General features: G+C 37.5%; 1 protein-coding gene across 1 annotated transcript in view; it reads right to left on the reverse strand.

Annotated features, from left to right (window-relative positions):
* SCAPER (S-phase cyclin A associated protein in the ER) overlaps positions 1–12,502 on the reverse strand; it is a 473,451-nt gene that overhangs the window by 123,994 nt on the left and 336,955 nt on the right. The window contains exon 25 of the mRNA XM_080809794.1: positions 5,609–5,732. Coding sequence (XP_080665920.1) covers positions 5,609–5,732 — 124 coding nt within the window. The remainder of the gene's footprint in view (positions 1–5,608; positions 5,733–12,502) is intronic.

The raw sequence follows: 12,502 nt of genomic DNA on the forward strand, positions 1-12,502 counted from the left end.
GACTAAGCCAGTCAGGCATCTCTCGCTTTAGAATTTCTTATAAGGCACGTCTAGTGGTGATCATTCCCTTAGGTTTTATTTATCTGGGAAAGCTTTGCTTCTTCATTTCTGAAGGATAGTTTTACTGGGTATAGTTTTCTTGGTTGGCCTTTTTTTCTTTCAGTATTTTTTAATATATCATTCTAACCCTTTTGACCTGTAGGGTTTCTGGTGAGAAATCATTGATTTTATCAGGGTTCCCTTGTACATGACAAGTCATTTTCCTCTTGCTGTTTTCAAAATTCTCTCTATGTCTTTGACTTATGACAAGTTGGTTATGTTTCTTTGTGTGGATTTCTTTGGGTTCATTATAGTTGGGAGTTTGTGGGACTTCTTGAATCTGGATATCCATTTCCTTCCCCAGACTGAGAAATTTTTAGCTATTATTTCTTTAAATAAGCTTTCTGCCCCATTCTCTCACTTTTGGGGAGTACCATAATGTGTATATTGGTCTATCTGATGGTACTGCATGCATCCCTTAGGCTTTCTTCATTCATTTTCATTCTCTTTCCTTTCTGTTCCTGTGATAGCATGATTTCAGATGACTTGTCTTTGAGTTCACTCATTCTTTCTTCTATTTGATCAAGCCTCCTCTTGAACTCCTGTCCTAATTACCTAATTTTTCAGTTCAATTATTGTATTCTTCAGCTTGAAAACTTGTTTTTAAAAAATACTTTCTCTTTATTTTTATTTTTTTCATGCATCGTTTTATTGAGCTCATTGAACACCTTTATGATAACTGTTTTGAATTCTTTGTCAGTTAATTCATATACCTGTTTCTTTAAGATTGGTTTCTGGATATTAATCTTGTTCCTTTGTATGTGCCATGTTTCCCTGTTTCTTTATGTGTCTTATACCTTTGTTTTGGGATCTGCACATTTGAAAAAAAAAAAGGGGGGGTACTTCTTCTAGACTTTACATCCTGACTTTATAAAAAGGAAGACACCAATCACCTTGGCTAGGAAATCTGGGGGCTTCTGAAACCTTTTTGTGGATTATGAGACAATTTCTCAATTAGAGAGTTTTGTTGGTTTATTTTAGTTTCTTTTTCAGGACATCATAATCTCTTGCTCCCTCTGGTGTCTGTCTGCAACACTGTAAGTTCTCTGGTTCTCAGCAGCAAGCTGCCCTGCTCTCTTGTTAACTGGGACGCTAGGCATTCAAAGTATGCCAGCTCTCTGTCAGTGTCTTGAGTCAGGTGAGACAGGTTCAAGACGCTTGGGCAGCCCCCCCAAAAGCCAGAATGCCACTCTATTCCTCTTTCCCCCCTTAAAGGAGAACCCATGAGCTGGGGTATTTTCTGCTAGTGCTGAGCTGTGCTGGTTTGGGAGAAGGGGAGAACACAAGTAAAATGAAACAGTTCTTACTCATTTCAATGTGGCCATTCTTGGCTTTGAGATTGGCTTTGACTGCAACATATTATGGGGTACTGCAACATGTCTTCTGGAATTCTCATAATGGTATTTTGGTTCATATACTGTTAGGTTGGTGTCTCTGTGGGGTAATGAGGGCTGGGACTTCCTGTTCTGCCATCTTGCGCTTTTCGCTGGTGTTTTTATTGCCTTCCAGTGTTCATATCTGGTCTCCTCAAGGAGACGTTTTGAAGCTAGAGACTCATGTTCTGTGCACTGGAAAGATTTAGGCACAGAAAAAAAGATGCTTAACCATGCTTTTAGAACGACAGAAGTAATCTGCTTTAACATATTTAAAAACTCTCATGCTTCTTGGAAAATAATACATGTATGTGAGACTTTATCCTAAATCATGTCTATCTCAATGTACTGTTTTTACAGGGCTCCAGATAAATTCCCCCAAGAACTTATCCCAAAAATCCTACTTTGAATCTCGACTGCAAGGTATACTTTACAGTGCCACCTGTGCTAATTTATCTTTTGTAAAAATCATAACTCAGAATTGTAGAATTTCTACCCTTCCTCTGGGCATATTGAAATCCAATTTCTTCCCAAAACCTTTCTAATGCTCCAAGTTAGAATTCATTCATTAAATATTTAAGGAGCACCTCTTATGTGCCAGGTACTCTTCTAGGTTGCTTAGGCTCTGTAGCTCTCATTATGTGACATAACTTCTTACAGCTATTTATGTGTGCAAGTTCTTCCTCTCTTAACTGTGGGCTTCTGGAGTGAAGGAAATGTGTCCAATTTACCTCTGCTACCCTGGCATCCGTACAGTGCTTTGCACATAATCTATATGAAATACAGGAATGCTAAAACAAAGTCTAAGCAGCTAGGCAAAAAAAAAAAAAAAAAAAAAATCTAAACCATCTCAGTTTGCTAAAGAACCAAACAGGCTGAAGTGTCTCATTATTGGGTATCTTATAAATCCCACCAGATCTCAATTAATTAGCTTCTTTTACGCTTCCTTCTCATCCTTCTGGAAAACGTGTTGATGACTATTTTCTATCCATTACTTACAGGGTACTGCAAATTAATGGTCCATATTTTTGTTACATTAGTATCAAACCAATTATCAAGAAAAATGGAAATGTATTTAAGTGATTTCAAGAAATGTAAAAATCACCATCCCTAGCCATCTCTACCCCCTGTCTCCCCAAATTACGAAACACAACCTCTTCTCCCAAGTGTCACCAACTGAGTCATAGCAGTACTAGAATTGACAGCTACAGATTAAGAAACCTAAAAGGAACTATAAAAACCAGGAAGTGCCATGTATAAGGAAAGGAGGAATAAAATGTGTTTGCCAAACATGTCCCAGGATTACAGCTCTGAACTGAGCAAAATAAACACAGAATGTGCTGAAATCCATTGGTTGGGAGATTAAAAGCTATTCTGAGTGTCAAGAAACCATGAGGTCACAAGCAAGGAAATGCTACTTAAAGGAAACTAGAGCTTTCAAAGTAGAGGGGGAGAATGGAGCTACTTACAAGCCTCTGGTACATGGCAGACATTTAGTAAATGATAGTTATTATGAAGAGCTAAGGTCTAGCTCAAATGTCCCTCCCTTTGTGACGTGCAAGGCTAAAAAAGCCCTCCTCTGTGCTTCCACTGTAGTTTGTATAGGCCACTATCACAGTGTTTACTACATGGAATCTGTGTATCTGTTCCCACTCCTAAAATGGGGTTTGCCGGGTGATGGGAATTATAGTCCATGCTTCTCTGGAAGTGGAAATAGTAAGCACTTAATTATTTTTTAACAGTATTTTTAAAAAAGATTTTATTTATTTGAAGGAGTGTGAGAGCAGGAAAAAGAGAGAGGGAGAGCGTGTGGGCACAGGCACCAGCAGTGGAGGGGGTGGGGTGGGGAGGGCAGAGGGAGCAGACGCCCTGAGGAGCAGGGAACCTGTGGCAGGGCTCAATCCTGGGACTCCAGGATTATGACCTGAGCCAAAGGCAGACACTTAACTGACTGAGCCACCCAAGCACCCCAGTAAGCACTTAATTATTAAGTATGAAAACAATAAACTACCTTTCTATGATATCTCTTAATAAGAATAAGTTTTGAACAGAAAAGACTTAAAAGCTAGAATAGAAGATCCTGTCTGTAAATCTTCTTACTCATCTCTTCACATTTCAAAGGCCGTCTTTTTTGTTACCTGTCCTGTTCAAAGCATATTAATGTCTCTTCTTCCATTATCAATATAGAATAAGTTTCACAGAATAAATTCTTCCAGATGATGCAGCATGGAACATAGTTTTTTTTTTTTAATTTTTCACATCTTATTTTATGTCTTATTTTAAAATAATTTTAAACTAAGAGATATGGTTCAAAAACAGTAGAGTTCTCTTTGCTCAGTACCTCCTACTGTTAACAAATTACAAAACCATACTCTAATTAAAGCAGGAAATTAACTATTCTGTAGACGTAAATGAATTTCCCAGTTTTCCCACTAATGTCCTTTTCCTGGTGTAGGATCCCACATTTCATTTACTTGTCAGTACCTCTTCCAATCTGTGACAGTTCTCCATTCTTTGTCTTCCATGACATTGACACTTTTGAAAAGTAGCAGTTGGTTATTGTATGGAATGTCTCTCAGTTTGGGTTTGAGAGACATAGGTTTGACTCTCAGCTCTGTGACTTTCTTTCTCTGTAGTGTTGGGCAAGCCAATTTCTCTGGGACTCAAGTTTCCTTGTTGGTAAAAGGGATAATAATACTGACTCTGTGTTTAAGAAAATTAAATGAGGCAATATATATTAAAGTGTCTGGAATATAAGGCCATACAACAAATGCTACATCTTTTCTCCTTGTTCCTGCCTTTCAACTATTTTCAGTAGAATTTTGTGCCAAAATGCCTTATCCGTATTTCAATGCTTTCTTTTACAGATAGAACCAAATAAAATTTAGCCCTCAAGTGATGACACAGTATCTCCATGATAAATAGCCATTGTTGTACTGTGTAAAACAGTTCTAGGTTTGTGACTTTGTTCTCTCTCACTGGCGACCCCTCTCCTCTTAGTACGCCTGCCTGGAAGGGCCTCCTCATTCCCTTTCTGATTCTCAGGTTGGGATGCATGGGGATCCACTTCTCTCAAAAAGTCATCAATGATATACTAAATCTACCAAGTGTCAGGCACAGTGTTAGGATCCTGGAGAGGATGATAAGTTATCATCTATCCTTGTTGATTTTATGGTTAATGGGGAGACAGACAATTAAACAGTTAATTCAATGTGATGAATTCTATGAACAATTTAATGCCTAGGAGCACATAAAAAAATTCCTAACCTGGACCTGGGGAGAGTCAGGTTAGGGAATGTTTCATGACGAAGGTGCCATTATGTTTCAGTTAAGGTCTGTAGAATGTACAGAAATTAACCAGAAGGGAGAAAGAAAGATAGCAAAAGGCAAGTAGTTTAGAAAGAGGTATTAGAAGTATGTGCTGAGTAAAAGTTAAATCGGTTCTGAAAAATAAATCTCTTGTGTTGTAAACTTGTAGCTTAAGAGAGATTTTGTGCCAATACCTCAGGGGCTCAGAAACTTCACCAGGAAACTTCTGGCCCCAGGGCTGTGTTCTGGAGGCTGCAGTTGACAGACCTAAACCTTTGGATATTTATACCGAGCTTACCTCTTTCAACATCTGTGAACTGAAGTAAAATTTAAGGCCATAACTGGTTGCTTGTTCCCATTTCAAAAGTATAACAGGTTAGCCCCTTTTTGCCAGAGGAGTTTCTTGCTTCAAAAAAACAGATATCAAGGGCCATCAAAAAGTCCTTTATAAACCACCCTTTTAACTGAGTTGGCAAGAGAAGTTTTGAGGCTTTCCTAAGCTTTCTTCCCTCCTACAGCACTCATTCCTGTGGGCTCAGAGGTTTGGCTTGGAGTCCAGCTGAATCTGAAGCCCCAGTCTAACCATGTAAATCTGTGAACTTGGCAAATGTTACAAGTATATTATCTGTTAAATATTGAAACTTAGGAGAATCCAATATGAGATTTCCAAACTAAGAGGTTTCTTTGCCAGTCCATAATTTACTCTCCCCATCATCTTCACTTTTTTTCATCTGGAGAGTAAATAAGCTAAATTCTTTGAGTTTTCTCCACAGGGAATATTTCTCAAACCTTAACTGCTTCTAACTTAAACCAGTAATATTACATACCGTCAACTGGTGTATCAGGAGGTCCATTAAGAAGGTAATCTTGTTACTAAACAGAACATCCGTGCAATTTTCTGAGCAGTTATTGCAGGTGAGGTTGTAAACGTTGATTGCATTGCAGAGAGACCTAATAGAAGGAGAGAAACACCATTTGTAAAACTTGAGCAGCTCTTCTATACACAGTTTAAAATACATAAAACGAATGGTACAAAAGCAACAGGCACAAGATGGAAATTATTCTGAAAAAAAAAAAGTCAAATATTAGGTACAAGGCTCATCAGTTAGATATAAAGACTTATAATTTTTTATCCAAGGCCAGGTGTTTGTTAGTTTGTTAGTTGCCTCTTACTAATTTCTTAGTTACATAGCAGATAATGGAAATGTATTTAATAGTCTATCTGATAATGTCTTTTTTAATTTAAAATTTACTTAGTTAACATATAGGGTGGTACAGGTTTCTGGAGTAGAATTCAGTGATTCATCACTTATATACAACACCCGGGGCTCATCGCAACAAGTGCCCTCCTTTTTAAGAAAGCTTTTTTTAAAAAGATATTCATTTACTTGAGAGAGACAGTGATAGTGAGAGAGAGCACGAATGGGGAGGAGAGGGAGAAGCAGGCTGCCCACTGAGCAAGGAGCCCGATGAGGGGGTCGATCCCAGGACCCTGAGATTATGACCTGAGCCGAAGTCAGACGCTTAACTGACTGAGCCACCCAGGTACTCCCCCTATGTTTTTTTAAAGATTTATGTATTGAGAGAGAGAGACAGAGCACATGTGTGCACAGGGTGGGGGGGGTGGGGGGAGAATGAAAGGAGGAGAGAGAATTTCCAGTATACTCCCTGATGAGGGAGGAGCCTGACATGGCACTTAATCCCATGACCCTAAGATCATGACCCAAGTTGAAATCAAGAGTCGGGTGTTCAAACAACTGAGCCACCCAAGCGCTCCACAAGTGCCCTCTTTATCACACATTGCCCATCTAGCCCATGCCCACCTCCCTCCCTCCATCAACCCTCAGTTTGTTCTCTAATGTTAAGAGTCTCTTATGGTTTGTTTCTCTCTCTCCTTTTCCCCCCTTCCCATATGTTCATCTGTTTTCTTTCTTAAATTCCACATACGAGTGAGATCATATGGTATTTGTCTTCCTCTGACTCATTTCACTTAACATAATATACTCTGGCTCTATCCATGTTGTTGCAAATGGTAATAAGAGCTCATTCTTTTTGATCGCTGTGTGATATTCCAGTGTGTGTGTGTGTGTGTGTGTGTGATATTCCACACACACACATCTTCTTTATCCATTCATCAGTTGATAATGTCTTAATAATCTAAGGATTAGATACCTATCACCCAGGACCTCTGGACCTAGAACTTTGAATAATACATGAAACAAAGGTCTGTCAAAGCTCCTCTTCTCAGATCTCCTGGTCCCAGATCAAGGCAGATGATGGAAGAAGGGAGAACACATGAGGAGAAACTAGAGGCTTTCTGTCTAAGAACTGCAGAGTTCTGGGGAGTGAGTATCCCGCCTGCTTAGAGACTGTATGGATATGGATTCAGAGCACCTCAACACGAGAAAACCTAGAGAGTACACCAGTCTAAGGTCAAACTGTTCAAATTAATGTTTTCCTCTTAGGGGATAAAACCAATTTACATATGCCATCATTCAAAGAAACTTTTGGAGCCACAAACTCAATGGGCATTCTTCTGGGTACTTCGAAAACTGTGTTTAAAACTACCATTACCTGAGTCATCAATGTGGATTCTGGCCTGTCTAAGTAAATCTCCTGCTTAAGTCCCATGTACAAATGTTTTAACGTAGTCTATTAGAACAAATCCTATAGGACAATGATCCTACAGGATCAGAAGCATCAATATCACCTGGGAATTTCTTAGAAATGCAAATTCTCAGGCCTCACCCCAGACCTGCTAAATAGAAACTCTGAGGGTAGAGTCCAGCACTGTGTGCTTGAACAAATTCTGCAGGTAATTCAGATTCACCTTCTAGTCAGAGATCCCCGGCTCTAGAATAGAGGCTCTATAGTTTGAGCACTGGAATCTTCAAAAATACATTCTTGCCTGAGTTCCTCCCCTGAAGATGCCAGCTGGGTGACTTTCAGACATCTGCATGTTTTAAAAACTCTATGGGAACAATTCTGATGTGCGTACAAAGTTAAGAATTGAAGAACCACCATGTGAGTATTCATTTACCCAGCAAATATCTAAGTGCCTATGATTTTCCAGGCATTGTTAGGTGAACAAAACAGCCAACCTCTCTGTCCTCATTTGGACGAGAGAGAGTGAGAGAGCTCCTGTTGTACTTCTAATCATCTGTTTGTCTGATTTGGTTGGACCTTGCTTCATATAATTGATAGGTTCCTGAACTCAAGGCATAAGAGTGTAATTGTTAAGAGCAGCAACCCTAGAGTAAGATACATCTAGGTCAGAATCCCAGTTCTGCCATTTGAGATTTTAGGAAGCTACATCTTAGCACTGGTAAATCAGTAAATTAACATCTTAGTATAAGTAAATTAGTAAGTTAACATCTTAGTATCCATTTTCTCACATATAAAACCAGGATAATAATACATAGACTTCACATAGGCATCATGAATAGTAAATGAGACAATACATGTAAAGTACTTAGGAAAGTGCCTGGCACATGGTTAAAAATAAGTGATAGGCTTTATTTGGGTTACTAATCTTATTATTTTTGTTATGAATAAGGCACAAATGGAGTGTTAATAAACTGAGTCAAATTAAAGCATGATATAAAAGCTATTATTTCCAGGATCATGAAGCACATTGTTTCCCAAATGTTTTCCTGGTACACTGGCATGAATGAGAAAAGGACTCAAGGCTGCACGGCAGCAGGAGGAGACTCAACTTTGTCCGGCTTCACTCAATGCCTGAGGCCTGTACAGAAAAACCTTGGCCCGTACTAAACTCATTTATGATATATTGTTTGGAGGCTCTACTTGGTAAGTACTTCACAAATGTAAATCAGCACCATTTCACTTATCAGATAATATATCTAGATGTTGCTAAAGAGTGCTTTTCTGGGCGCCTGGGTGGCTCAGTGGGTTATACCTCTGCCTTTGGCTCAGGTCATGATCTCAGGGTCCTGGGATCAAGTCCCACATCGGGCTCTCTGCTCAGCAGGGAGCCTGCTTCTCTCCCTCCCCTGCCCCGCCCCCGCCTGCCTCTCTGCCTGCTTGCAATCTCTCTCTCTCTATCAAATAAGTAAATAAAATCTTAAAAAAAAAAAAAGGAAGAAGTAATTTGGTATTTGTACTTCTGGTCTTTGCTCCCCTTACTCACATAAATGTACATTTATTTAACAAATACATAATGAATATTTCTTCAAGACATTTAATATTCTGTAATAATGGTCTTCAGGTTTGTTTATTTGTTTTTTAAAGCAGCAGAATGCTTTTCTACTCAGAAGATTAAAACTTACAAAATTGGGGGGTGCCTGGCTGGCTCAGTCAGAGGACCATGAGACTCTTGATCTCAGGGTCATGAATTCAAGCCCCACTAGGTGTAGAGATTACTTAAATAAAAATAAACTAAAAAAAAAAAAAACCCCAAAAAACAAAACTTACAAAATCCTAGATGCTTAAACCAGAGAACTGATAAAACCAGAGTTGCTCTGACTGAAGCAGAAGTGTGGAAGCCAGGGTCCTACTCTGTTTTCTCCTCTCAAAAAGCCTTGAAAGTTTCTTCAGAGACCTGAGGGTATGTTCCCATGAAGTGCGGTAAAAACTACTGAGCTCTGATGTAATATAATTTAGCTTTGTAACTTTCTGACTAGGAATGACAACCATAGTACAATATGCACAAGAAAGGGTATATGGTGAAAACCATCTCCCTCTTTCATATGTCCTTCAGCCACCCAATTTCCCACTTTAGAAATTACCATGGTTACTAGCTTACATATTCCTCCAGGCATAATCTATGCATACTGAAGATTATTACTCTAAATACACACAGTGGGACTGTGCTACTTTATTTGATTTCCTAATCTCTGACCTGTGCTGGTTCTGTGGTTTCCTGGGTGTGAGACACAGCTGTGTAATGTTATTACATTATTTCCTTTCCAACTTGTGTTGGCCTCAGAGGAGCAGTGCCCCCAGTGGATATGTTTGGTATTGTTCTGGAGTCAACCCAGAGGCCTACAATGGCTTCCAACAATTTTGTAAGCATCTAGATTTTAAATTCCTTTTCTGAGAAATACTGCACAACTTCAAAAGGATGAACAGTGTTATACTAAGGATATAACATTTTTTTCCACAATTAATCCCTTACTATTTCTGTTTTCAACTTTCAATGTTACAAATAATGCTGTTTTAATAGTCTTTTAGTTACAAGTCACAGGAAGAAAGCTCTGGTTGACTTAAACAGAAAGGAAATTAACGGATAGGCCATTCGGTATATTGTAAGATTTAGAAAACACACAGGCACTAAAGTTACATGGCCGGGACCAATACCCAATTCATACACTACTATATAGATCTGATGAAAAAACCTGTGGGCACCATATGCCACAGCTTGAACTTACACTGTGAGTTTGGACGCCAGATGCAGCTGTCTCTAATTGTCAAAAAGAAGAGAGGTTGGGATCTCCTTACTTCTCTACCCTTAATTTTTTTTTTTTAATACATTTATTTATTTATTTATTTATTTATTTATTTATTTATTTTACCCTTACTTTCTACTCCTTACTTACCAGCTTCAGAGTGGAAGCCTGGAATAAGTATACTGGGTTGTGAAGCTTGGGTCTCATGACTATATCTTAGACACAATGAAAACTGGGAAGCAATTCTCAGGTACTACAGGGGGAGGGCCACCTTATATGCTTGGGAACTCAGGAGACATAGGATATGCTCAATGGCACAACTTGTGCTCATTATAGCTATACCAAAAATATCATTCTAGTTCCTTGGGATAAATTTCCAGTAATAATAATTTGGGTAAAAAGATAAGAACACTTTAAAGATTTTTGACTGACAACTGACAAAATTGCTCATCAGAAAAAAAAATATTTTAAACTGATTTATCCTCCCAGGAAAAGTTTCTCCATGATTTAACCAAAACTGGATAATTCATTAAAAAATCTTTACCACTTTGACAGCTAAAAATAATATTCTTAAAGACTGTATTTCTTTTATTATTAGTGTGATTAAAGACCTTTACATGTGCTTATTGGCTGTGTGTATTTATATTTTCTTGAATTATCACTGTGTACCTTTTACCCATTTTTCTATTGGGGGAGGTTTGTGTTTTTCTTACTGACTTATAAAGCTCTTTACCAATAATAAAGATGTTAACCTTTGATCACTGTATGTTGAAAATAAATATTCCAATTTGCTGTTTATCTGAACTTAGTTTTGTCATAAAGAATGTTTTCATTTTTATTGGATGAAATCTATCAAACTTTCCTTTAGTGTATCCGAGTTTTTTGTCAGACTTAGAAGGATTTTCCACTTCACGATTTTAAAAGTATTCTTTTAAATTTACTTTTGGTACTCCCATAGATTTCACATTTAAACTCACGATATAAAATTGATTGTGGGATAAGGTATAAGGGAGGGATTTATTAGATTTTTTTCAAAACGAAGTTGCCATCCATACTCATCTTTTTGTTAATTATTCTTATCCTCTAAACATTTTTTATTGGAGGTTTTTATCTTTTTCTTAATGATTTAGAAGAGTTCTCTCATAAATATAGCAAAGGGTTAATTCATGTTGTTAGTATTTTTTCCAGTTTATCCACTGCCTTTCATTTTGCGTTATTTTTTTTTAATGTACTGAAGTGAAATCATTTTATGTAGTCTAATGATTTTTTTCTTTGTGGTTTTATTTTTTCTTCCCTTCCCTTGATTGTTTAATAAGTTCTTCCTCACCATGAGATGGGGTAGCTATACATTTGTATCCAGCCCTTTGTATTTATTTTTTCCTGAATTATCACTGTGTGTAGTAATTTTAGGGTTTTGTAATTCACTAGCAAATCATTTGGAATTTATTTTGGCATATGGTGAGAGCCAGAAGCTAAATCTACCATCCCCCCTCCTTTAATAGGTTATTGAAAAATTCACCTTTTCTCTACTGGCTTGAAATGGTATCTTTATCATAACTAAATACAGGACATATTCCCTGGTTTCCTACTCTAATTGATAATTTTGTCAAGCATTGTGCCATATTACATGGTTTTGAGTACTGTAGCTTTATAGTAGGATTAATATATAAAATTATAGATCCCTAAAGACTTAAACAAATGAGTGTATTACATTTAGAATGACATATGGAATCTTACAGCTTTATAATTGTATCTTATCTTTTGCTTTGATCTATAAATTTTATAACCTTGATTTTTAATTTATTTTTTTCCTGTTTTATTCAAGAAACACAACTTGTCTACAGTTATTTGTAGACTATCATAAAGCATACCCATACATATCATAAAACATGCCCATAAAAAACACAAGGTATAAAATTTTGTCCTAATGCTTTCTGTACTTTAAAGAAAATGCATTTCCTGGTAAAGTGTGGAATGTGCACTTATATAATCTTTTGCTCACAAAACTCCCCCAAGAAACTTCTACAAAGAAACTACTTTTTGATGAGAAAAAAAGGGGGGGGACCAAAAATCTCAAGGTCAGGAAAAACTTGTCCACTCAGTAAAACTTGTTTGAAAGACAACCTCTATTTGAAAAGCACCTGTCTTGGAAAGATCACTTCTTTGAACCCAGCCTGGGTGGTCTGCTCAAGGAGCTTTCCCTGTAATTTAAAACTCAAATGACTAGAAGCACTTTTAAACATCAAACAGAAAGCCTCAGATTTTAAAAGTATCTTCTGAGAAGACATTAAAATCTTACTGTCCATTCTGTCA

Source organism: Martes martes (genome assembly GCF_963455335.1).
Source record: "Martes martes genome assembly, chromosome: 7".
Classification (NCBI taxonomy): Eukaryota; Metazoa; Chordata; class Mammalia; order Carnivora; family Mustelidae; genus Martes; species Martes martes.